At 38.1% G+C, this 24510-nt stretch overlaps 1 protein-coding gene across 1 annotated transcript in view; it reads right to left on the bottom strand.

The window, feature by feature from the left end:
- The window catches only part of grin2ca (glutamate receptor, ionotropic, N-methyl D-aspartate 2Ca), a 99922-nt gene that overhangs the window by 55976 nt on the left and 19436 nt on the right, over positions 1 to 24510 (bottom strand). Inside the window, exon 2 of the mRNA XM_036590305.1 lies at positions 15583 to 16024. Within this exon, the coding sequence (XP_036446198.1) occupies positions 15583 to 16008 (426 nt within the window). The 5' untranslated portion in view covers positions 16009 to 16024. The remainder of the gene's footprint in view (positions 1 to 15582; positions 16025 to 24510) is intronic.

Genomic DNA, 24510 nt, shown 5'->3' with positions numbered 1-24510 from the left:
AATTAAACTAATTAAATAGTGAGTTTCCTTTCTCAAAGTCTGGTTTCTGAAAGGAATAGTTCAGTGTTGCTAACAAGGAACAGAAGAAAATAGTCACCAATTAGCCATTTCATTTATCATTATGTCAATTTAATAATGACACCAATTAGCATGATGTCGTTCGAATTATGCACTTTCATTCATTGTTAGCAGCATTAGCATTATTGACTAAACCATTCCTTTAACGTTTACAGTTCTGTGTAAGGTTCCCGCAGGACATAACAAAACAACCTAGTTAAAAAAAATCTATGTCAGGTTTGTAAAAAAACCTTTTACATAAGGTCTTTTAGAGTAGAGCGCCAGACCTCAGAAGCATGGGTTCATTAACTTTATTAATGCAAATATAAAAATCATTTGATACATGATATATATGTAATCTATATTATATCTGTATATCATATAAATAATGAATATCATGTATTCATGGTATTGAATTTTATCAGTGCCCCCAGCACTAATCTCATGTATAGACGTGACAAGACATATAATATTGGAGTGACTATCAGGCTGTGCCACACTGAGAAAGTTGGTATTACCATTTCATTTGAGGGTTTCATGAGATCAGGGGTTGTATTCAGTTTCTCAGAGTAGGAATGCTAATATAAGAACTCGTTTTGCCTTTCATGTGCTCCCCTAATGAATATGATTATACAGACAGTGGAGAGCTGATCCTAGAGCTTTTATTCAGAGACATTTGATCCACTGAGCGCTGACGTATATTGACCATGCTGTTCGCTGCATCTAGGAATAGGCCCTGAAGATGCCCTTCAGCAGCTTAGTTATTGAACTGTACAATAGTTAAGCCATATTTTTGGTGTACAATATTAAAGTACAAAACATTAATTTGTCCCTCCTGCTAGTTAGTAAGTGTCATACTTCATACATACTTCAGGGCCTGGCGATGTGGCAGAAATATGTTGTGATACCAGAAGACTTTCACAATACATGATATGTACACTCTAAAAAGCGATGTGTTAAATAACAACACACTTGTGTCATCTGTTTTAACACTTTTTGCGACATATTGTTTTCTGATTTAAAACATTGTGTTAAAAGTAACAAAATTTGTTATTTTTGAGGCTACATTCACATTACCAGGTTGAAGTGGCACAAATCTGATTTTTTGCCTTAATGTGACTTAGATCTGATGTTTTCAGGGCTGTGTTGACACTCAAATCTGATCTTTTTAAATCCGACCTGAGACACTTTCGTATGTGGTCCTAGATTTGTGGCCATGCGACCTTAATCTGAACACTCAGATCAGAATACATGTGCTTTTTTTCCACTGCGCGTGCGCAATCATTTATCGTTACCATGGCACCACCCCTGAACAGAAGTTAAAGCCTGTGGAAATCAACACATCTCACCTTTTCCGCCTTTGTCTCTAATAATGCAGCTGAGGCTGTTCAGGGTTAATTATCTTTGCAGTGAAGACTTGTTCTGCTCGTCATGACGCACGTGATTCATTCACGTGATGTTACTGAGTAGGATGTGCTCATGCGTGTCGTTTCAGGCCACCGGTTTGTTCACATTAATGACAGATTTGAATCACTTACCTAAACTAATGTGAACCATCGTGTCAGAGAGATCGGATTTGAGCGAAAAATCAGATTTGAGCAATGAGGCTTGTAATGTGAACATAGCCTAAGTGGGCAAAGAAATATTTCAACACATTTTGTGCTAAAAGTAACTCAAAGTATGTCGTCTCCAACTGAACATACTGATGTGTCTAGTTAGAGACAGAATGTGTTGTTTAACACGTCTGCTTTAGAGTGTATCATGTATATTTTGTTTTTCTGAGGTTTTATAAGATAAAACAGACACCAGAGCACCAGTGATGCCACGTTAAAATAAATTTTAAAAAAAAGGAGACACGTAAAATGTTAATGCAGGGTGTAAACAAGCTCACACACTTCCTTTCAACATTCAAATGATGTCACCCTTTCTCTATAATACATAGATAAGCTATAGTTAATCTACAGCAGTTCAATATCGTCTCATTTCCTAAAAACAGTTCCATCTCTCCCACTGGTGCACGTGTGTGTGTAAGAGGGAGTATTATGGGGTAGAGAATAAACTGCTCCAGTTTCAGTAGAGTGTTTTGGCGCTGCTTATTGTGCTGGAAAGTGGGTTTCTCTCTCGTCTTGTGTCTCAGGGGTTGTAAGGCTAAATGAACAGAGAGTGTGACCCAGTGAAGCAGAACCTACTCACACACACATACATCTCTAACACACTCTCTCTCTATTCTCTCCTGCAGAAGAGCACTAGCCTTAGCGCTCAGGTACAAAAGCTCGAATGCTCTCACTGTTCTAATGTATGGACAGTTCAGTGCTTTTTCAGTGAAGTTACTACAGAGTGGTAAACTATTCAGTACTTTCAATAACTTTGAACAGCTTCTTAACAGCTACACATCCTATCAGACCCATAGTGTTGAGTTGTCTTCTCACAGTGGAAGGATGGACAGAAGCATCTGTAAATTTTTTCATATCTGAAGCAAGAGTGGAGCTTGATTTTCTCCTCTCTCTCAAAGATGAGAGCTTTAAGTGCTGTTTATCTGATGGCAGGACTTTTGGTGGTCTGTCAGGTCTTGCATAGTTTTAACTGCCTCGTGTTCTTTATAGCTTTTAGTAATTTTTGAATGTTAATCTTTTTGAAACGGTTGCATTTTCTGCTTCTCACAGGGCAAGTAATCTTAAACACATCTCTGTATCTTTCTTTTTTTTATGAGCACCAGTTTTAGAAACTCTTGTTTTGGATTATCTTATATCCAATCTCCCCAGAAATGTCTCCTGAAAAATAAATAACTTGTACTTAAAGGCTGTTCACATTACAAGCCTCATTGCTCAAATCCGATCTCTCTGACAAAACGGTTCACACTCATTTTGGTTAGTGATTCAAATCTGCCATTAATGTGCACAAACCGATGTCCTGAAATGACCCACATGCGTACATCCTACTCAGTAACATCACGTGAATGAATCACGTGCGTCACATACATCATCAGCAAACAAACTAACGAGCAGAACGAGCCTTCGCTGCAAAGATAATTAACTGTGGTCAGCTCTCAGCTGTTCATTATTAGAGTGAGATGAAGGCGAAAAGGGTGAGGTGTTGCTTTTCCACCATTTACAGGCTTTAACTTCTGTTCGGCACTGCTGCTATGGTAACGCTGAATGATGGCACACGCGTTCACATTAAGGTCACATGACCACAAATTGGATACGTATCTAATCTAGGACCACATATTAAAGTGTCTCAGGTCGGATTTGAAAAGATCAGATTTGCGTATCCACACAGCCCTGAAAACATCAGATCTCAGTCACATTAGGGCAAAAAATTGGATTTGTGCCACTTCAACCTGGTAATGTGAACGTAGCCTAAATGAAGGATTGTCTCTGACTTTTGCACTGCACTTTATTGGCATTGAAGTCGAAATTCTGGTGTCAGGACAGCCCAACACAGTAGTGTTGTGTTGTGTTGAGTTATATACCTGGTCATTTCAACACTTAATTGTAAATGTGTCATGACAGTAAAAAAAGATATATAAATATCAGAGTTAATATCAGGCTGTGTCATGCTGAGAATGTTATTACCGTTTTATTTGAGAATGTATTTGAGATCTGGTTGTGTTAAATTTCTCAGGCTAGGAATACTGATGTAAGATTGGATTGTTGACAGCTGAGAAATGTTACATTGCTTTTAAACATTACCTCTGGTAACTTAGAAAGCACTGCCTCTATACAGTGTACTCTATACTGTTGTATACCTCAAATGTGGTGTTAGAGAAGGCTTGGAAAACCTTCTTTCCTTTTACTAATAGTTCTTCTTAGGCAGTGCCCACTACTTACAAATGCCACACATGTACACAGCCAGCATCTCCTGTGTTAACATCCACAGTGCATGCTTCTCGGAAATGATTACTATCATTGATTTATCCGGTGTCTGTGCAGCAAGCAGCATGACTAAAGCATCGATCAATGATTGACTGGTGATAGAGAACGTGCTTTGATTTCATTCTTATCTCTGAGCAGATCTATGGACACTTTCTCAGCTGGATGATTAGATCCAATACATATCCTGCTAGAGTGAGAACACAATTTGGACATTTACACAGCCCTAAATTGGATTACAATCTTTGAATAATAAAACGAAAATGCAATACAAGAAGCATCTCTGAGTTTAGCAAAGCTTCTTGTGTCGCATTGCCTGTTTAAGAGACAATAGATGGCTTTTTAGTGCGTTACCTTCAGCACAGCGTGAGATTAAACCTGGCAATGATGGCGTATTCTAATTGCCCTAATCAGCATAGTAATTGAGCAAAATATCCCCAGGACAAAATGGGTTTATAGGCTAATTTTGCTCTGGTTCACTTTGCTGGAGCAGGCCTGTGGTAATCAGGGAATGGCCTGAGAAATGGATGAAGGCACTGTGTTGGCAGAGATACTCCATCCACTAGCTTGGACTGCTGCCCATTAATCAATCATTATACGTGCCATTTTTAAGCCCATCTGAAGTGGACCCCTGCCTTTTGCAGAGTGCCAACAGTGAAGAAGAGATTTTAAAAAGCTATCATTTCGCCATTGTGGAGACATATAGTCAAATGGAGGCTTATCTGATTCTGGCTGAAGTAACTCCTTAACTGTTTGAAGTCTTGAGTTATTCTTGTTTTTCTATACCATGTAAGTGCCATTACACAACCACATGATGATTAATTACATACTTAGTTAGCATGTAAGGAAGTATATTTATTTTCATTTTATATTCAAGTCTGAACTTCTGAACTTTTTCCATTCGTTTCAATACCAGCAAATGACAAAAACAGTGGGTAACCTTTACCTTTTTAATCAAAATTACACAACATAAAATATTACCTCTTCTAATTACAAACATGTACCAGTTGCAAGAATTTCTCTGCTTGTTTCAAAGAGTGAGAATTAATATTAAATTACACTGTCCTTTTGGTATTGCTGACTTTGTTATTGGTGACTTTTAAGGTTTCTAATGTTTTAATAAGAGACTTCATATTTAACTTCTAAGCCTTAGCATGTTACCCACCTTGCCCTTTAGCATCTTACACTAACCTCAATCATTATCTTCACTGAAATGACCTTCCTTAATTTGCCCAGCTGTTTGTAGGTTACCCTCCATTTTTTCCATTTTTCTTAGTACACAGAGAGGCCTTGTAAAGAAATGCTAGGATTAGGGATGTTAAAGACTAACTGATTAACCATTAACCGCCAAATACATAAATGTTCGACCAGCGCTTTCGATTGAAAAGTTATTTTATTTCCTGATGATCAATTAATGTTTAAATAGGTGGTGTTTTTTATTCAACTTGAGGAAGACTTTGAACTGTAAGCATGAGGGTACAAGAACACAACTTTGGCCTACTTTGTGATGCACAGTTCCAGGTTTTCTGAGGTCGGCTCTGACTCTTGTCTGCTAGAGTTAATAGAGTTGACTACTAGACTCCACTTAGTTGTAACTGATAGCGCCAGAGCCACTGATAAAGGGATATAGCAGAGATCCTAAATGTAGTTTCGTTTCCACAAATGTTTTTTGAGTAGCTATAGATCACAGTGATATGATGAAAACCACTCCATGCTTTTCAGCTCTCAGAGTTATTGGCCAAAAAAAGTCAGTTGAAGACTGACCCCTGCTCATGTTGATATGTTGGTATTTCTCAACAAAAATGACTAGGCTTTTTAGCCTCATGATGCAGTGCTAAGGTAGGCTACAACTGACTTTTGGGTTTTCAGTTAAACATTGACCTTCTCGGGTGGACGAACTGTGTCAGATTTGATTCTTCTGTATCTGTTTTTCTATCTTTGCCATAACACAGCACAGATATATGTTTCAAACATTTCTTGAATCTGTAAAGTCACCATTTCCATTCTATCTTATCGCGAGATTGTACGTGACTCACTTCTGGAGATATGAGGCTATGAATAGGGGTTGAAATACATGTCATCTGCTTCTTACCGTATTTAATTGGTGGATTTGTGTGTCTGTCTACATTTTCTGTGAAACCGATGAATGGACAATCAGGCACTCACTACAGACTTACCCATCACATCAGAAACCCCTTCATTCTTCGCTCAGTTGACATCAGAGACACGTGAAATAGTGTGCAAAAAGTTACTGCATCGGTTTTGGAAAACAAAGATAACAAGGCATTTATATGAAACATGGGTATCATGCTACGTGCAAGTGCCTTTAAAGATGACTTTAAGAAGATATGCAACAATTTGTCAAACTCATGGAAACTGAATGGACAATTATTGCCTTGTCCTCTTTGTTTTTTTGTATGATGTACTGAGAGTGGGTGGTATGCTAAATATAAAATTCAAAAAATACTATGAAAAACTGCTAAATACCACATGCATGCTAAACATAACATGCTTATTATGCATGCTGAATATAACATGCCAAAATTCTGTGAACTGAGTACATTGCTTTTTTGTATTAAACATTCTGCACAGCCCTACGTTCAATAAAATGGGAACAAGTATCTTTTCGTATGGATTCATACTCACAGTTTCCTGACAACAGGGTGAAACCTTTTGTGAAACCAGCTTTGCATGGGTCCCCATTAAATTTCCCTTTAATAACACATGCCACTGGCACGTTTGAAACCTGCTATATGCTGCGAAAAGCTTATTGTGACATTATTTACAGTGATTATATCATATTGTCATGTCAACCACCCCTACACTGTTAAATTAAAAGATGCGAAAAAGAGTTCTATAAGCAATGCATTTCCTAAATAGCTATTCAGTTGAGTGGCTTCAAAAATCATCCATTGGAAGGTTCTTTAGGGAAGCAAAAGTGGTCCTTCTATGGAAACGCTCCAAAGAACCCTTTTGAGCAGTGTGATTATTGTGTACAATTTGAAAATCGAGTGAGTCAAGGTCAGTGTTTGTCACAAATCATGTAAACTTTACTGGGCTGTTGTTATTGTGCAGAGACAGTGGTTTCTCCTCTTGCTCCTGCTCTGGCAGGCTGGGCAGCAGGGTGGCAGTGTCTAAGGGAGGGTATTAATCAGCCTGAACCTGAGACAGCTGTCATGGAGCCACGGGGCCTGGCCATGCCAGCCACTAATGAGAGCAGTGCCACATCAGCTGGATCTCTCAACACCAAGCCTGGTGCCTCAAACACTTACACACAAGCTCCGCCAATCTCTGCCAGTAAAACATTGCTACACTGCGTGCTGTCAGAGTGCATGGGGTGGTATTTTAAAGGCGTTTCAACTAAAGGTTTAACTTAAGTGATTATATTATTATTATTGCCAAGCACATCATCTGGGTGGACAGCAGAGAATCTGCAGGTGTGTCAGGTAAAATAGTGTACCTCAGCAGTGCAAAGCTAAATATTTGTTATGATAAGAGTAGAAACCCAAGAAAACTGGGATAATTTTTTTTTGGCTTGCTCGGACTGGCTGTTGCTTAGTGATGAGCCAGAGAATCCATACCACTGAGAATATAGGAAATGTCTTGTCACAGAAGTCATACGGCACAGCTGGGTTTCAAACCCTTGTTATAAGATGAACAGTACTGTACAAAAGCCTTAGACCACCCTAGAAATTTGTTTAAGATTAGTTATCTGGGCAGTGTTTTCCTGCTTTATGAAATGAAAATAAATTGACACAATAATAACACATTAACACAATAAATGATTAAAACCACTGTCATTCAAAGTCCGAAATCAAAATTGAACTTTTATACCTTGGTAGTCATATTAAGCATGATTTATCATATATCATTTAAAAAGACTAAATTCTTGTTTTCCTGTAATCTTTGACCAAAGTGTAGAGACTTTAAAAATGTCTTCTGATTTTAGATTACATCATCGTGCACTGATGGGCAGAGAAAAATAATTTAAATCAGTAATATTATAATAATGTTAATATAATGTCCCACTCCCACCACTCTAATTTATCACCAAGTGAAAACACCCAGCTGGTTCAGTGGCTCTGCCTTATAACATGCCTCACTCGAAAGTACATTGTGATACTGAAGGAAAATGCATTTTGAGCTACGATTCACATTGACTTTGACGCTGTTGACAGTTTTTTGTAGTTTGACCCTTCAAACCATCCATAAAAATGCAGAAACCCAACTGCTTGCACACTGTGTGTTGCTGTAATGAAATTGTAAGAAATTCCTCTAGTCCTCTCATTCAAACACAGCTTTCAAATGACTTTTAAAGCACCTGCAGCAGAATGTGCTAGACGGTGTTCTGGGGAGAACTATATATAAATCAACAAACAGCAAAGTGGAAAGCTACAGCTACCCCCAGTTAGCTGTATCAATAGTGCTGAAATTTGGTTCACTCAATGGAAATCAAATTTTTATGACCAGATACTGTGAGCACTGCATGATGAACACATTGTTACTGAATTATTGAAAATAAATTATATGATGAAGCTAATTTTGTCCGCTCATGTAGCTATAACAAATTGTTCGATAGCCTTACACTTCATTGAAGATAATTCTTTAGGGTTCTTTAGTAAAGAAAATTATTCTATTCTTCCACTGACACTTAAAGAACCCTTTGCATGATTAAAGAGTTCTTTGTGAAAGGGTTCCTCAGACCCTTTTTGAAAAGTGTTCTATATAGCACTAAAAAGGATTCTGCTGTTGTTGCCATGTCAAGCTTGTAACAGTAGAAGAACCCTTTTTGGTGATGTATAGAACCCTTTTCAAAAAGATTCTGTATAGAGCCATATACAACACATTCTCTGAATCTGAAGAATCAATCTAAAGAACACATTTACCATGCAAAGAACCATTTAAGTATGTAAATGGTTGGTTCTTGGAGTGTTTATGGTTCTGTATAGAGCCATTGCCTTTAATAAAGAACCATTTAAGAAGATCTTTTTTAAGAGTGTAGTTCATCACTTCAGCTTTTAGGATGAATGGAATGCCTGAACAAAAGAAAAGACATGACTTCTTTAAATAATCAGGACATAAATAAAACAAATCATGCGATGTAAGCTCCCCTCCTGTTCACAGTTTTATTTACTTTGTAATTTATTATAAATTATCAAGTGTTGCGGTTGCCAAGTTGGAATAATTATGGGGTAAATGACCTCTGGGAGGTATATTATGCTGCAAATGACACTTTGCAGCCCCTGAGAAACAGCGCAGATGCCCACAGTCCCCATCATAGTTCCAAAATCCATTTAGCTGCTGGACAGGGGAGCAAACTACAGCAACAGAGAGAGGGTCTTATTACCCTAGCAGCTGTCGGAATCTAATAGACTTGCACAGTGCATAATATCCAATCTTCTCGATCTTACTCGACTTAGTGTTTTAAGTCTATTGTCCAACAGATCGATCAAATGAAGAAGTGCTTGCAATTTATACACCATTCACGTGTTACGTCCACTAAAAGCGCTTTGACAAGTTACATAATCCAATTAATCCTATTCGATTTTTCCTTTTTTCATAAAATCTATAAAAATTTAATTCTGTCTTGCGCACATGATGTATTGAACTCTGTCCCTCTTCTGAGATTTGAGTGTAAATTTATAAGACTGGTTATTAAAGTCGTGCCATATGTCCTTACTAGTGTCACGCTCTTCTTTCACTGTTTTGTCCAGGAAAATTAACAAATGGAACGGAATAAAATGACCTGGTCCGTGGTCTGCCCACAGATGTGTTCTTAGCTATTGTGTCATAGCCATTGTTTCGTTTCTTGGACAAGCTTTACTCAATGTTAGTAAAAATGATATTCATTCTAATGAGAGAGTTTTAGCCAGTACTAAATCATTCACAAGGTTTTCTTTCATATAGTTTTTTGTTGTGTAATTGAGCTCATGTTAGCACTGTGGCAAATTTATGCATTTTGATTAGCTACAATAACACAGTCCAGCATGGCAGCCAAGCATTTTAAACTGAAAAAAAACAATGTTATGTAGTGACCTAGGTTGAAAGATTTTTTCTAATGTTCAGTGAGGTTGTGAAGTAGGCCTGGGTCATAGGGCGATGATTGACAAGTAACCTGATGAGGATACTTAAAAGGTAAAAATTGCAGTGTTGGGAAACTGACAGAGAACTAAAGAGGACTAATTTACTTTAAACAGCTTGCTAAATATGTTGGGAAACTGGGGTTCACATTCTTTTATCACATGTTAGGGTGCGTGCCTCAATATTAAGAGGAAGAGAGAAATATTGTGCTAATTACTTTTAGAAATCATCCAGGCCTATAATGAAGTTTGTTCAATCTCACCACAGTTGCTAGAGAAGTATGTGTTTATGAGTGGAGCATGGACAGGTCAATTGATGTGTGCGCTCTCAACACAAAGTTCAAATGTAGCCTAATGCTAAAAACCAATGCTGCGCACTCTGAAATACATTTAGAGCTGCTGGCAGTTAACAATCTGCTTCATCTCCTCATGTCCTTCCCAGAATATATGTTGTATTTATTGTGTGGGAAATCACTGGGCTGTGCCGTGGTAGTACACTGCCCTTGTTCATAGTTATTTGTATGGAAGCGATAAAATACTGGAATGTGTCGGCTAGCGTCCATTCCCCTTTTCTGCTCCATTTGGAAATGGAGCACGGGGCAGCTCATGTTTCATAGAGATTGCCCATACACTAAGGGAATGTACATTCGCACAGAGATTTGTTTGGGACTTAGTGTGTGAGTGCAGTCATTTCATTGTAATTAAAGTTTGGCCCTGAAGCTGGAACCTCAGAGGAACTCATAACAATACCCCATCTCGCGAAAGCAATTCCACATTACAAATGTCTCCCATATTATTAAACTGCTTCGCAGACTCACAATATATTGTTAGCTGTTATTGTTAGTCGACTCATAGCAGTGTTTATGTTGGAAAGAAACTTGGTAGTGTTGTAACGAATAAAGTAAACTTCAGGGTAATGCTGAAGCTCACCTCAAAGTGATAGCTAAATAAATAAATACATACATACATACATACATACATACATACATAAAGTTACACAGTTTTCCCATTTGCCCAAAATGTGGTCAATCACCCAAGACAGGTTTGGTGTCTGAAGTTAGCTTTTTTAGTTTTGTACTGGAGTTGCAATCTAATGTAGCTAACAAGTGATGGTAGATCCTGTCTATCAGTTATCATTGTGCACACTGCATACATAATTCATCACTCTCTTGCTTTAAACCATGTTGAGTTGTGAAGTAATGAATTTCTAACACTGTATGATGTTATCTAAAAATTTATAAAAATACAGACAAAATTCAGGCTTCACAGATGGAGGACTTGAGTCAGCAGTTCAGACTCAAGTTACACACAAGTTGCATGTTGACTGAATCGTGACTCAAGAGTTATGACTTGTGAAAATTCAGCCAGAAAAAAAACACACAGACCTAATTAAAATAAGACCACAATCTAAGTACTGTAAATGACTTAAACATTTCAAATGAATCTTTCATGTCAGTTTTGCTACAGTCACACACAGCCATTAATGCAATACTTTTGCCCTGCAGCTCTCAGCCTTTCGTTATAAGAAACCCTTCGGTCACGTCTTTAAAACTTTAGCTGAATTTGCTGTTATCCTAGCTAGGCTCCTTTTTATACTATCTACAAATTGATTGAATCCAGATTGTTTTGCCTCTGTCCTTTACACACTGTGTTCACTTTGTGTAGTGCTTTATTTTTATCCTTTAGACTAAAGATTTTTCCATAATGAAGGGCTCGTCATGTGGGTTAACTTTAGTACAATGCATTGCCTGCAGCTAAAAACGAGTAAAGAAAAGAGTAAGCTGAAATTCTTTTCAAAAGTCTCGAGACCACCAGTGTAACAAAAAATAGTTGATGCTATCAAAGTTGACGTTACACTTAAACTTGCATACGCAGAAGTTTGCACATGCGCAAAGTGCATCTCAAAAAGTTAGCAATGTGGCTAAACATGTTAGTTTAGGCTGAAGAGAAAGACATTATCCAGTGAAAACAATTTAGCTTGCTGACATAGAACCAAAAAGACCACTTGATAGACTTTGTGATAATGTTTACATTCCGAATGGTGACCATTGAGATGACCATTTTTATTGGGGAATCGCTGTAACATTATTTCTTCAGTCATCTATCCAACAAGGTTGTACAACAAATTCAGTAGTAGCTTAAAGAAAGCAGAGAGAGGAGAACATTTGCAATTTAAAATAATTATTCATTCATTTATTTAGTTTATTAGTTAGTCATATTAATTATATATTGTAGTATACCTGTTTATTTATTTAATTAATTAATTTATTGTTTTTTCTTTTACTAAATTTAACTGACTGCCTTAGTCGTTCAGAAGCAATGGGAAATATTTTAGTCACTATGGGTTAAATCAGTACTTGAGCTAATGCCAAAGCTAACAGTTTAATGTTAAACGATAGGCAGTCATCATCTTCTATTCCTGGTTGTTTATTTTCTGCTCAGTGAATGATGTGGAAACATGTTGGCCTGTCAAGGTAACGCTGAGAACAGAGATATCTTTTCTTATTTTAGCTGTCATGGCTAGCTGCACAAAGTTACCTCGGACTTTGCAGTCGTGTCTGTGGCACTTTAAAGCACTAGTGTTTCGTAGTAACATTACACACACACACACACACACACACACACACACACACACATCTTCTAAGCTACTTATTCTTCTTGGTCGCAGGGGAACCGGAGCCTATCCCAGCAATCATTGGGCGAAAGGCAGGAAACACCCTGGACAGGTGCCAGTCCATCACAGGGCTGTAGTAACATTAACAGAGTAAAATAATATACTGTACAGTAGTAAAATGTAAAATGTGATAGTTGACTCAGACTCGCGTATGTCTGTTTGTGAACATCTCGGTCATATGGTGTCAGAAACAACAAAAGCAAGTCCATTTGTGATTGCATAACAAGTCTACACAGTTTGAGGCGAGTGTTTGATGATGTTGGCTTGCACTTTTTTTGCACAGGCTAATTGGCAGGCTGTTAGCATCCATTACTTAGTACATTAGCCTTGTAGCTCCAGCTCAGAAATAAAGACGCATCAAATGTGCCTCAACTGATTGACTACATTTGAGGTGAGATGAAAATTGTGTAAATCTTTTTTTTTCATCAATCTATCGCTTTAACAGCTCCATGATAAAATAGCTGAAGTTCCCAAGTATTGTCTCTTTTTTGGTATTCCAATCATGTACAAATGGTCTAAAGCTATTGTCTAATATTCATAAATGTAATTTGCAATTGATATTCATTTACTTTTTTATCTGAGTAATCTGACTGAACTGATTTCATTATGATATTATGAAGATGATCGAAGTGCTAAAACTCAGTCAAGCTGCTAAGATAGCTAAGATATGGTTCACTTAATGTGTGTAAATGATTTGCGCAGGTACACATGGCAGCAGACAGCAGAGGGCATTATCTGTATTCTTCTGAGTCTTTGTCCCAGGCCATAAGTCACTGAAGACGGGGCAACCAACTGAGTCTGTTAACGATAATGACAGTAACGACTCTGTTAATTATCATTATAATTGCCTCAGTTCTGTGCTGGAAGGAGGGTTTTTCCTGAGTTGAACGTTTTGCTCACCTTCCAGGGAGGCACAGCTATTTCACTCTTGAAACTCTCATTACTTTCACATATCCACTGCTCTCCTATAATACGACAGAAATTTTGTTTACCTGCTGCTGGCCAGTTTCTTGATTGAGTAGCGGCTGCAATGTAAACCACTTTTGGTAAGCATTATCTCAGTAGGCATATGATGTGTACCTTAGGTCAGTGGTTCCTAATACTCAGTCTGGAGTGACTCTGTGCTGCACGTTTTGGTGTTTTCTTTGCTCTGAACTTATACCATGAACTATCCCATGAACAATCACAAGAACAAAATATATTTTTGATAGGTGTGGCTGGGAATCAGTCCCTCCACACACACACACACACACACACACACACACATACACCACAACACAATCAATTAATACACAATCGTAACTTCCGCAGAAAAAAGTCCCTATAAAAGTCGATTGTTGTTATATGAGGTTTCATTCTTTTGCTTCATAGAACTAAAGATGGTGCGGCTATCAAGTGCATTTAATCTGCTCCTGGTATCCTATGATATGCTGTCACTGCTTGCAGCGAGATACCTGATAAAATCAAATTGGTAGAATGAATCCTGAGTTCAAGTTTATTTACACAATAAAAGACCCGGAATCTCCACTTTCATGCAATAAAATGGATTGGATAATAAATTAATTTCAAGAATAGCCTATACATTTGGGATCTGGATTTCATACAATGATAGGTAAATGGAAGTTATCTGGCCATTTAAAAAATGCTCTTTCCAGCTATTCAACTAAGGTGATTTTTTGGTGGGACATTTTTTGGTTCAGATTGCCACCCAAAACAATGGGCCTCATTTACTTACTGTTCTCAAGGAGAAATGTCTTCTTAAAAAACCTACTTATACAGGTTTTACGAAGATTCTGACATTCAGCAGTGTTTTCTTATTTGAGATTTTTTCTTAGGTATGAACAGAATCTACACACACTGGAAGAGCACAAGGGTGCAAACATTTCTGCGGCTCAAGAACATGCCATGAATCTGACTTAGATTATTTCTTAGGACCTTTCTCAAGATCGCATTTAAGAAAAAACTTAGGAAGATACTGGTGAATAAGGCCCAATGATTTCACATATTGATGGAGTGATTTTGTTGTCACATACTGGTGGAGTGATAAATGTCATTTATCACAATAATGATAAAATATCATCATATTGCCCACCCCTAATTTGACTGCACTTAAAGCAATGCCATTGCATTTTGTTGGGTTAAAATTATGACCACAACCAAAACAATAATGTCTCATTTTGGTAGTGTTCAGATTATGATGACACCTAAAATGATGTCACTTTTTAGTGGAGTTCAAATTATGACCACACACAAAACAATGGGCCTCATTCACCACTATCTTCCTGAGTTTTTCCTTAAATATGTTCTTGTGAAAGGTCCTAAGAAAAAGTCTATGTCAGATTCATGATGTGTTTGTAAACCGCAGAATTGTTCACACCTTTGTGCTCTTGAGTGTGTGTAGATTCTGTTCTTACCTAAGAACAAACCCCAAATAAGAAAACACTGGTCAATGTCAGAATCTTTGTGAAAACTATGTAAGTGAGTTTTAAGAAGAAATTTCAAGAATGGTTAATGAGGCCCAATGATGTCAGGTTATGGTAAAATTCGAAATTTGATCATGCCCAAAATGATGTCACATTTTGGTAGAGTTCAAATTATGACCACACCCAAAGTGCTGAATGACCCTTGTGGTCAATATTTAGAATACTAGAAATTGATTTACTTCTGTCACTCAAAGAACAAGAGCAATTTTCCAACTTAACCTAATATTTTGCTGAAGCCACCCAAACTAACAAGCCTTCATTGAGCTGATATGGCTACGTTAGAGCAGGGAAAACGCTAAAATCTGCAGGGCAAGGGGTACTTCAGGACCACTGGCCTAGGTCACCGGCTGCTGTCTAGCCAGCTCTAGAAACTGGCATTAACTGCAAACCCAGTGGCATCAAAGACCAACTCTGACCTTGTGTGGCAGGACGACTGCAGATCCCCCGCTGATGCCCACAATGGGCACAGCCGTTTGAGTGGAGATGAAGTCCAGGATCTGCGCTACAGCCTCTGAGCCGATGTTGTCCTCGAACACCACGCCGTGCACCCTGTTGGCTGCCAGGGTGTCACAGATGCGCGTCAGCAGTGCCCGGGGGTTGGTGTTGTTCACCAGAACGGTGATGGGGTTGACCTCCATCGGCAGGTCCAGAAAGTTCTCCCGGCTCAGACGGCCCTTTATCTCCAGCTGGTAGGCGGAGCCACTGAACACCACAGCCACGTTGACGGTGGGCTCGACCATGGTGAACGGTCGGCCCTGACAGCAGGGCAAGGCACAGAGCAACAGCAGCAGCAACAGCGGCGGCCACAGAGTGTCGCTCAGGCGGCCCAGACGAACGCCCATCTCAGTCGCCTACTGCCTATACAGGACACAGAAGAAGAGGGCAGGTAAAAAAGGGTAGAGGGAGGAGGAAACACAACAGCTTAAGGCTACATTCACATTACAAGATTGAAGTCACCCATATCTGTATAGATTTTTTGCGTAAATTGGCATGTGTGGCAATAATCCGATCTTTTCAAATAAGATGTGAGCCACAATTGCTGCATTCACATTACACATCACATAATCAGACATATGTGACAGATCTGTTTGGTCTAACGTGTAAACACTCTAATCTGATCTTTTCAAATCAGATTGCACTGCTTTTAGATTATATTCATTTATTATTTTCACATTACAGGTTTGATGTGGCACAAATTTGATTTTTCAACAATTTTTCAGATAAAATTTCAGCAATATTTATATGTGGTTCAAGTTTGGATACAGTCAGATGTCAGAAACCACACACACACACACACACACACACCCACCCACACACATCATCTAAACCGCTTATCCTTCTGGGTCGTGGTAGAGTTGTCAGAAACCACCCTTCATTTATTTAATTTCTAGTCAAAATAACCAATAAGCACAAGTTCTTCATGTTTCTGACAAGATTCGCTATAAAAATAATCCACTTGCATGAGGAAGGAGAAAGTCAAAGGAAAATGAGTAACAAAAACAGGAGTTAAACCGTGGAAGACCAAGCAGACCAACAAGACTGTCACCTTCAGATAAACAGTACTTAAAGCTTTCATATTTGAAAGATGGGAGAAAACCAAGCTCCACTCTTGTTAGAGTTCTAAAAAAAACACAGGTATTTCTGTCCATCCTTCCACTGTGAGAAGATAATTTAACACTATGAGTTTGAAAGAATGTTGATGTAGTCAAGAAGCTGTTACTGAGAACATTGAAGAAATTACAAAAAAAGAAGAAATTTTGCAAATGAAACAAAGAAGCTGTTGGTGTTCTCAGTACAATGGATTGACCACCCCCAGAGTCCAGAACGTCATTGGGATTACTTGGATCATGAGAAATAGAAAATCCAACCAAATTCTAAGACTGAACTTTTAAAAGGAGAAAACATATCCCTGCAGATTTTTATTGGGTTTTCTGCTTTTTCTTGTTGCTGAAAAAAATAACCTGTCTGTTTTTTTCTGAATATGACATAAATGAGGGGTGGTCATTTGACAACAATGATATGCATGCACATACACTTATCATTGTTGTCATCATCCAGTGTCTGTGAACAGCATTTCAGCAGCAGCTAGTTTGTTATAGTTATATTGTATAAGTAGTGTTATAATGTTGTCATAATGCTTCATAATCCTAGCCTTCCCTGCCTTTTGTTTTTAGTCTGTTTTACTTATGAGCAACCTTTTAGGCCCATTTCTGCCCTGAATGAGTATATAAGAGGCCATTAGTGGCTTGGGGATGAAGCAAACAGAAGTGGTATTTTTAGAGGCAGGCATGTGCAGAGCAGAGCAGTGGCCAGGTCGCCCTGTCTGTGGACAGCAGCTGCACTCAGTCCCACCACTCTAAAACTGCACAGCCCAATCCAACAGATGGTGGGCACTGTGAAAATAAAATCCCCTTTTTTTCAACAAATGGAGAACATGAGGATTTATGCCTCCAGTCTTTTGTGCCTTTTTGGTCTCAATTTTATAGGGCAGTCTGACTTAATCTTCCAAATAAAAAAGTCAACAGGCAGCCAGTAGTCACTGTTATGGTCCCAGAAAGGTTGTGTGTGGTCAGATTTCTGCAGCTGTAGTGATCTTCTTTTATGGCATTTAAAGGTGAAAACCTAGTTGTGAAATTTAGGTTAACTCTCACTTTAATCTTGTTTGTAACACTTTCCTTTATCTATTGTTTAACAGTTCTTTCAGTATGAAACTGTGTTCTGTGTAAAATCTGTACCTGCACAATAGTGACAGCACTGTGCTTAGTTATCTGTCAGAATCTTAAGACAGTGTTTATACAGACTTTAGAGCTTTAGTTGTCAGATTGAGTGGAAGCAAGACCAATCTTATCATGCTAACCAAATTTACCGTGTGTTGTGGGCCAGACACCACGTAATCCCTCATAATCTCCCAATCTGTCATGCCTCATGGCCTAACTGTATCACCTTATCAAGTGGTCTCATGTGACAGGGAAGCCCAGCGTAATTCCCCTATACCTATACCAGCCGCACAATTGGATGACAAGATTTTGATATTGTATAGTATTTCAGACGCAGTGTTTCCTTTGTAATGTCTTTCAGATTGAACCACTACAAGTCATAGTTATCATGTTGAATTTCAACAATGGCCATTTCTCAGTTGTAGTTCATTGAACCAAGAAGTGTAATTCTGTTAGGAGTGTGAATTCACAACTTTCTGTAGGCACCACACTTGTGTTTGTAAGCAGAGGATATATTTTAAACTGTAAAAAAGTAAACTTAACAAAAGTTTAGATGATCATTTTTAAGGCAAAAAGCCTTTACAAAAAGTCAGAACAACAATCCATTTTAAGCTACTTCTTGTGTAAAAATTTCTTTCCTATAATGAATTACATCATTTTGATAATGTATAATAAGCTTATTCCTGTGCCGATGTATCATCTTGAGTTCAAGTGCATTCATTTTTGGTGCTAACATTTTGTTTTTTCTTGTCATCAAACAAACAGAAGTCAGAAGTACAGTCTAAAAGCTGTCAGTGAAGTTATTTGAACATTAATATAATTGTTGCCTATCCCACAGTGTAATAAATTATGTGATTACATTGTTATTACATTTGAATAGTGCAGCAACAAAAGGAGCAACTCTCAGCTTCTAAGTGTTACTGTCGATTCTACATGTAAATATATATGGCAATATATGTAAATATGTATGGCAAAATATGGGATCAGTCCAAGAGTACTTAATGTTAATGTAGATTCCACAGTAGTTTTAATACTTTTAATATGGCACCATTGGATTTCTTACTGGATGTAATTGCTTTATATTCCTTTTATATGTAGACATTGTAAATATGAACTGAATTCATATTAGGCTATTTGTCACTTAGAAATTAACCCTAACATAATCTTTGCTTTGGCTGCCCTTGCAACACCATAAGCCACAAAAAGTCTTCATTAGCAATGAAGAGAGAGTTAATTCCCTCTAGAAGTGGTGCTACGTGTCATACATCCTAAAAACGTTTGACCTTGCACGCATTTAATCACGACAGAAGAGGAGAGCGGAGGAGGATATCTGAAGGTCGGCTACGTGAGGGATTACTGTAATAAAGCAAAGCGCAGAATTAAACCGATTGACTGAATGACTCATCATCGACTTAATCAAACGCTTTGCTTCTGTCAATATGGCCCATTTAGCTCAGGTGTATTGCAAACAGATATATGAGGAACGATATAATGCGGATGAATTTAATTACCTCAGGTCTAGTTTAAATGGAAAAGATCCATGTGATCCACTTCCAAAGATCATAGTGACAGAATTGAACCCAGCACCAAAGCTGCTTAGTGAGAATTGGTGCATGGAATCTTACACATCAGTGTGGAGAAAATGACTTCCTTAAATGCTCTTCAGCCAGTACTGCCCATAAAATGTCAATGCTTTCACATGGAGTTTAGTTATCAACAGATTATCATGTAAAGTTCCTTGCTAAATAAGATCAGCAGTTGCAGAGCTGTATAAATGACCTATCCTTGCTCCTCCCACAGATGCCTTCCTTCATAGCAACAAGTGGGCAAGCTATACACAGTGTTGGCAAAAACATCACACATCATAGAGTTTTGGTCAAAATATGTAAATTATTTATATCTGATTGCTACAGCGTTGCTCTAAAGTCGCAACATAACATTCAAGGCCTGACGTACTGACCCTGCGTTCTACTCACATTGTATTGAAACTGGCATACATGCCTAAATGCTCAATTTATTGTCTGTGTGCATGGTAAAATGCAAAATACCAGGCGTAAATTTATGCTGGTGTCTCAAAAGATGTGTTGTTGAGAGACTTTCTTTAACAATGGCAACAGCTATAACGATTACACTGAGGCACGAGCCTCAAACACATGCTAAAAGCATGTTTTTCATCAGAATGTTTAAATTCTCAGGACCTGATGGACTAAAGTCTCGAAATATGCCATGATGCAGCCGGAATACGTCAACATTGTCATTTCACTAAATATTTTCTTAGCCAGAGTAAAATACCACCATTTTGGAATGTTTTGTTGGCAGAGGCAGGATTTATTAACTAACACTGCTATCTCATTCTCAGTGAGCTTTCATTTTCTGTTTTGTCTCAAGCTTGTTGACATTCTTATTGTTTCACTGCCTCTTTTTAAAACCTGTAGCTAACTAACCTCTTGAGCAGTTAGCAGTTTGTGTAATAAGCTGCAGTCTTAGTAAATCAAACGTTGAATTTAGGCTCATTGTGCGCAGTCAGATCAAGGTACATTTAGAGCTGCACCTTCACTCATATGTACATCTGGCCATCTGTTTCCAGTTTAAAATGCAATGATAGACAGCTGGACTGTGTTGTTATATCTAACTGAAATGATGAAATGCTAACAGTGGATTATTTGCCACCATGCTAACGTAAGTTTGATTACGTAGCTAATAAATTACTCCTGGTCTGTCCCAGCATCTTTCACACGCATACAAAATACACTTTTAATTTTATTTCTCATTTGTTACTCTGATAGGCTTCTAACAGGCCTGTCATTGGTTTGTCTGAATGCTTCTGTCCAATAACAGGCTCAGTTCTTTTTCTATGTCCATTGTTGTATATTAATAGTCAAATCTTACTTTCTGCTTATTCTTTATTGTTATTGTTATTGTTTTGCTATCTAGGGTCGACCAGAGGAGGATGGGTTTTCCTTTTGAGTCCTGGTTTCTCTCAAGGTTTCTTCCTCTTAGTCTTGGGGAGTTTTTCCTTGCCTCTGTCACCTTTGGCTTGTTCATTTGGGGCTTGGCCATGGATTTTCTGTAAACCTGTTTTGCGATAATGCATGTTTTAAAAAGCGCTGTAAAAATAAACACATTTTGCGTGCTACAATTAGTTTCTCATTAGGTAAAATGGAAGTTTTGTCCAACGTCACGGTTGAATGAAGAATACATGTGTGGGCGGAGCATGGATAGGTCAGTTGACAATTCTGGAAGCAGTAGCAGGTGAATAGGCTCTGCCAAATATTTCTAGCCAGATTAGATTAGATTGCCGTGCACACAGCCATGTCAAATTTGTGCTTTCTAGAGATGTAATCCAGTCTAAACATCTCTAGTATCTCTCTCTCTTTCTCTCTCCCTCTCTCTCTCTCTCTCTCTCTCTCTCTCTCTCTCTCTCTCAACTGTCATTCTCCCTGCCAATCCTCAATTTCTGTCTGTAGGAATTTTCAAATTTGTGACCTCTCTTTCTCTCTCTCTCTCTCTCTCTCTCTCTCTCTCTCGGCTGTTTCAGAGTTGGGGCTGGCCTGAGAGCACACAGACCAGATTAGATCAAAGCTTCAGCCTGGCACTCAATGATCCAAACGATCCACTGCCCTGTCTCGTCTATCTCTCCTGCTCCAGCAGCAATCCTTATTAGGACATGGATGATTATTGTTATGTCATTTTGCTCTCAAACTTTAGAGAATGGGAACAAAACAGAAAAAATAATCAGTGTCTTTCTCGTTTCAGACAGCAGAGTCTCAGTAACACAGGAGTCTAGATCTAAGACTTAAGCTGTGCTGAGGAAGTGCTTAACACCCTCTAGTGGGAGAGATGGAAAGCATCTCAAGAAATGTAGCTCCTCTACCAAGAAAGGAAGCATTCTATAAACAACACGGCAGATACTTTAACTATTATATAGAAAGATGTGAGACACTGGAAAATGTAATGATGTGAATGTTTGTTTAAAAAAAAAAAAGAAATATATTGAAAGTCACCCTGTCAAGGTCATTTTCCTTATAGCTTAGAATATTTAATACTACAATAAATAAAACATATGAATGGTTATGACTGTGGATTAAGCCTATTTTTTTTAGTCTGGGTTTGGCTCAATCTGGGGCTGGAAAAAAAGTCAACAAATATACAAGCAAATCTGTCTGGCTTATAAATCACTACCAACCCACTGTTGTCTTAGTTGCATATTCCTTTGTACCACCCTAGATTTTTTTTTCTTTTTGATTCCTTAGAGTATATCTTCTCTCTCCAATCCCCCCTCCGCCACAACTCTGACTTAATACCACTCCAATAACCATGCGTTTTGATTGTAATATAAAATGAAGAAAAAAAGGAATGCAATATCTGGCCCAAGCAATAATCCAGTAACCCAAAAGCGCTTCTCTGCCTCTTCTTATATTTGACATATCAGATTAAATCAAACTGAATACAAGTTTTATTGCCCAAGAATTACAGCATATTACAAAATTCCTGGTACTAGCTTGCAGGGGCTAAAAGCAGCTAGATTGCTGGGCATTACAGAGCACTCTGGGAGTTACAGGTTCTGAAAGCTTTAGACACTATAGATGATACAGGATACGGACATGCTGAATGCTAATATCTAAGGGTTTAAAAATACACTTGGCCCTCAATTTGATTTGATTTGCAATATTGGGTTCACGATTCCATATTTCTACGATATTTTGAACAATATTCAAATGAAGAAAAATTATGACTGTGCCCAGCTTGTTTCAAAGATTACTACCAAACATGCTAGAGTGAGTGGTTGACTGGTGCTGGTTGTTTTCGAACGTTGCATTATATGCCATAATTAATAGATTGCCCAATTATGAATGATGAAATGTCACATCTCCACAATGCATGTTTTTGTAAAGATTGTGCTTATCATATGACTCACCAAACATTTTGTGTGGTGAAATAAGATTCATTCTATGTTTAATCCAATCAGCTCTTTCCTTCAATATGGAAACGTTAATACATTTCATATTTAGTTGGGCACTACATGTTCTTCAAGTTTGTTCTGACCCCGTAGAAAATTTTATTGCTCAAATGTTACTCTTTTATTGCTCAGGTGACATGAGATACAGGAGAGATAAAAGAGAGATGAAAGTTTCGTTGCAGATGAAGATGAGTGTTATAATCTTGGCAAATCTGAGCACAGTATGACTTTATTGAGATCTATACCAAACCTCAACAGGAGACGTGGGATTATTGATTATTATCTTTCGCTGAAGAGTAATACACTATACGTCCAAAAGTTTGTAGACACTTGCTCAATCAATGTTTCTTTTAACTCAAGGATATTAAAAGGGGTTTGTTCTCCTTTTATTACAGTAACAGCCTCTACTATTCTGGGATGTCTTTTTAGTAGATGTTGGCACATTGCTGTGGGGATTTGATTGCATTTAGCTACAAGAGCATTAGTGAGATAAGGTACTCATAAGGTACTGGACGACTAGTTCTGGGCGAAAGATGCCAACTCATCCCAAAGGTATTTGTTGGAGCGCCATCCCTTTCTATTGGCAGTGCTTTTCTATGGAGATTATTGAAACTGTGTAGACACATTTGAATGCTGGTGTCAACAATGGCTGTTAAACGATATAATTTATCTGAATACTTCTTGATACAGAGTGTATCTGAGCAATAGGAGATTCAAGCAAAAGGAGACTCTTTGTCTTTCCATCTGAACTCATTGTTATACAGGTGTAACCACAGAGATATTAAGGAGATCTCTTTTTTGATTTTTCTATTCTGTGTGGATCCATGTTGTCAGTGGGATTAGTAAGATAGCCAGCTCTGAACGTGAATAACTGTTGAATAAGTCCTGTCAGAAATGTTGTAATTAAGAGATGAGTCCACATGAACATATATGCTGGATTTACTAGCTGGATTTTTTTATCAGCCCCGACTTCCCAAGTTTGGGGCATCATTGAAAGTCATGGCAGCCACTGATATTTGTATTGTAAACTGGCTGTGCTTCAGTTTTTCAGCAGCCACACATGAACACTACAGACTAAACCCTTTTTACTGAGTCTGTGATAAGAGCATATGTCATCTGATTCAGGGCATCTAACAGGAGAAAACACGTTGAGCATCGTCTGCTCTTCATTTCATTCCAGTAATGCAGACTAATGTCCTCTCTTTGATGATAAAAAAGAAAAGAAAATTAAAAAAATACCTTTCCAGGCTGTCCATTTTGTTTCTGAGCCAAATCACTTGAACGTATTGTACTTATGACCTCCAAGGAGAACTTAAAGGCATCCTTAGGCTAAAACAAGCTGATTCAGCAAGGCAGCAAAGCAGAATGATTTTTGAGTATTTTGCTATATTCTTCAAGTGGCATGTAAGCAAAAATATACCCAAAGTTTTGAAAGCAGTCCCTGTTGTTGTTATTTGTGTGACTCTTGATAACCTCATTTCTAATTTCTAACATGACCATTCCTGATGTACGTGGCCTGTATGGGAATCTTTGTAAGCACCAGGAAGCTAAACATAGTGGTTCCTGCCTCTGGTCTGAAACAGCTCATTTAGCTCTGCTCTGTAAGAAAAATTATATACTCATCAATGCAGCTTCATCGTGACCCACTTGCTCCCCACACTGCAACC

This window comes from Colossoma macropomum, unplaced genomic scaffold (genome assembly GCF_904425465.1).
Source record: "Colossoma macropomum unplaced genomic scaffold, Colossoma_macropomum, whole genome shotgun sequence".
In the NCBI taxonomy this organism is placed as follows: Eukaryota; Metazoa; Chordata; class Actinopteri; order Characiformes; family Serrasalmidae; genus Colossoma; species Colossoma macropomum.
Note: the sequence above shows the minus strand (reverse complement) of the source record. Positions and strands in the feature narration are given on the sequence as shown.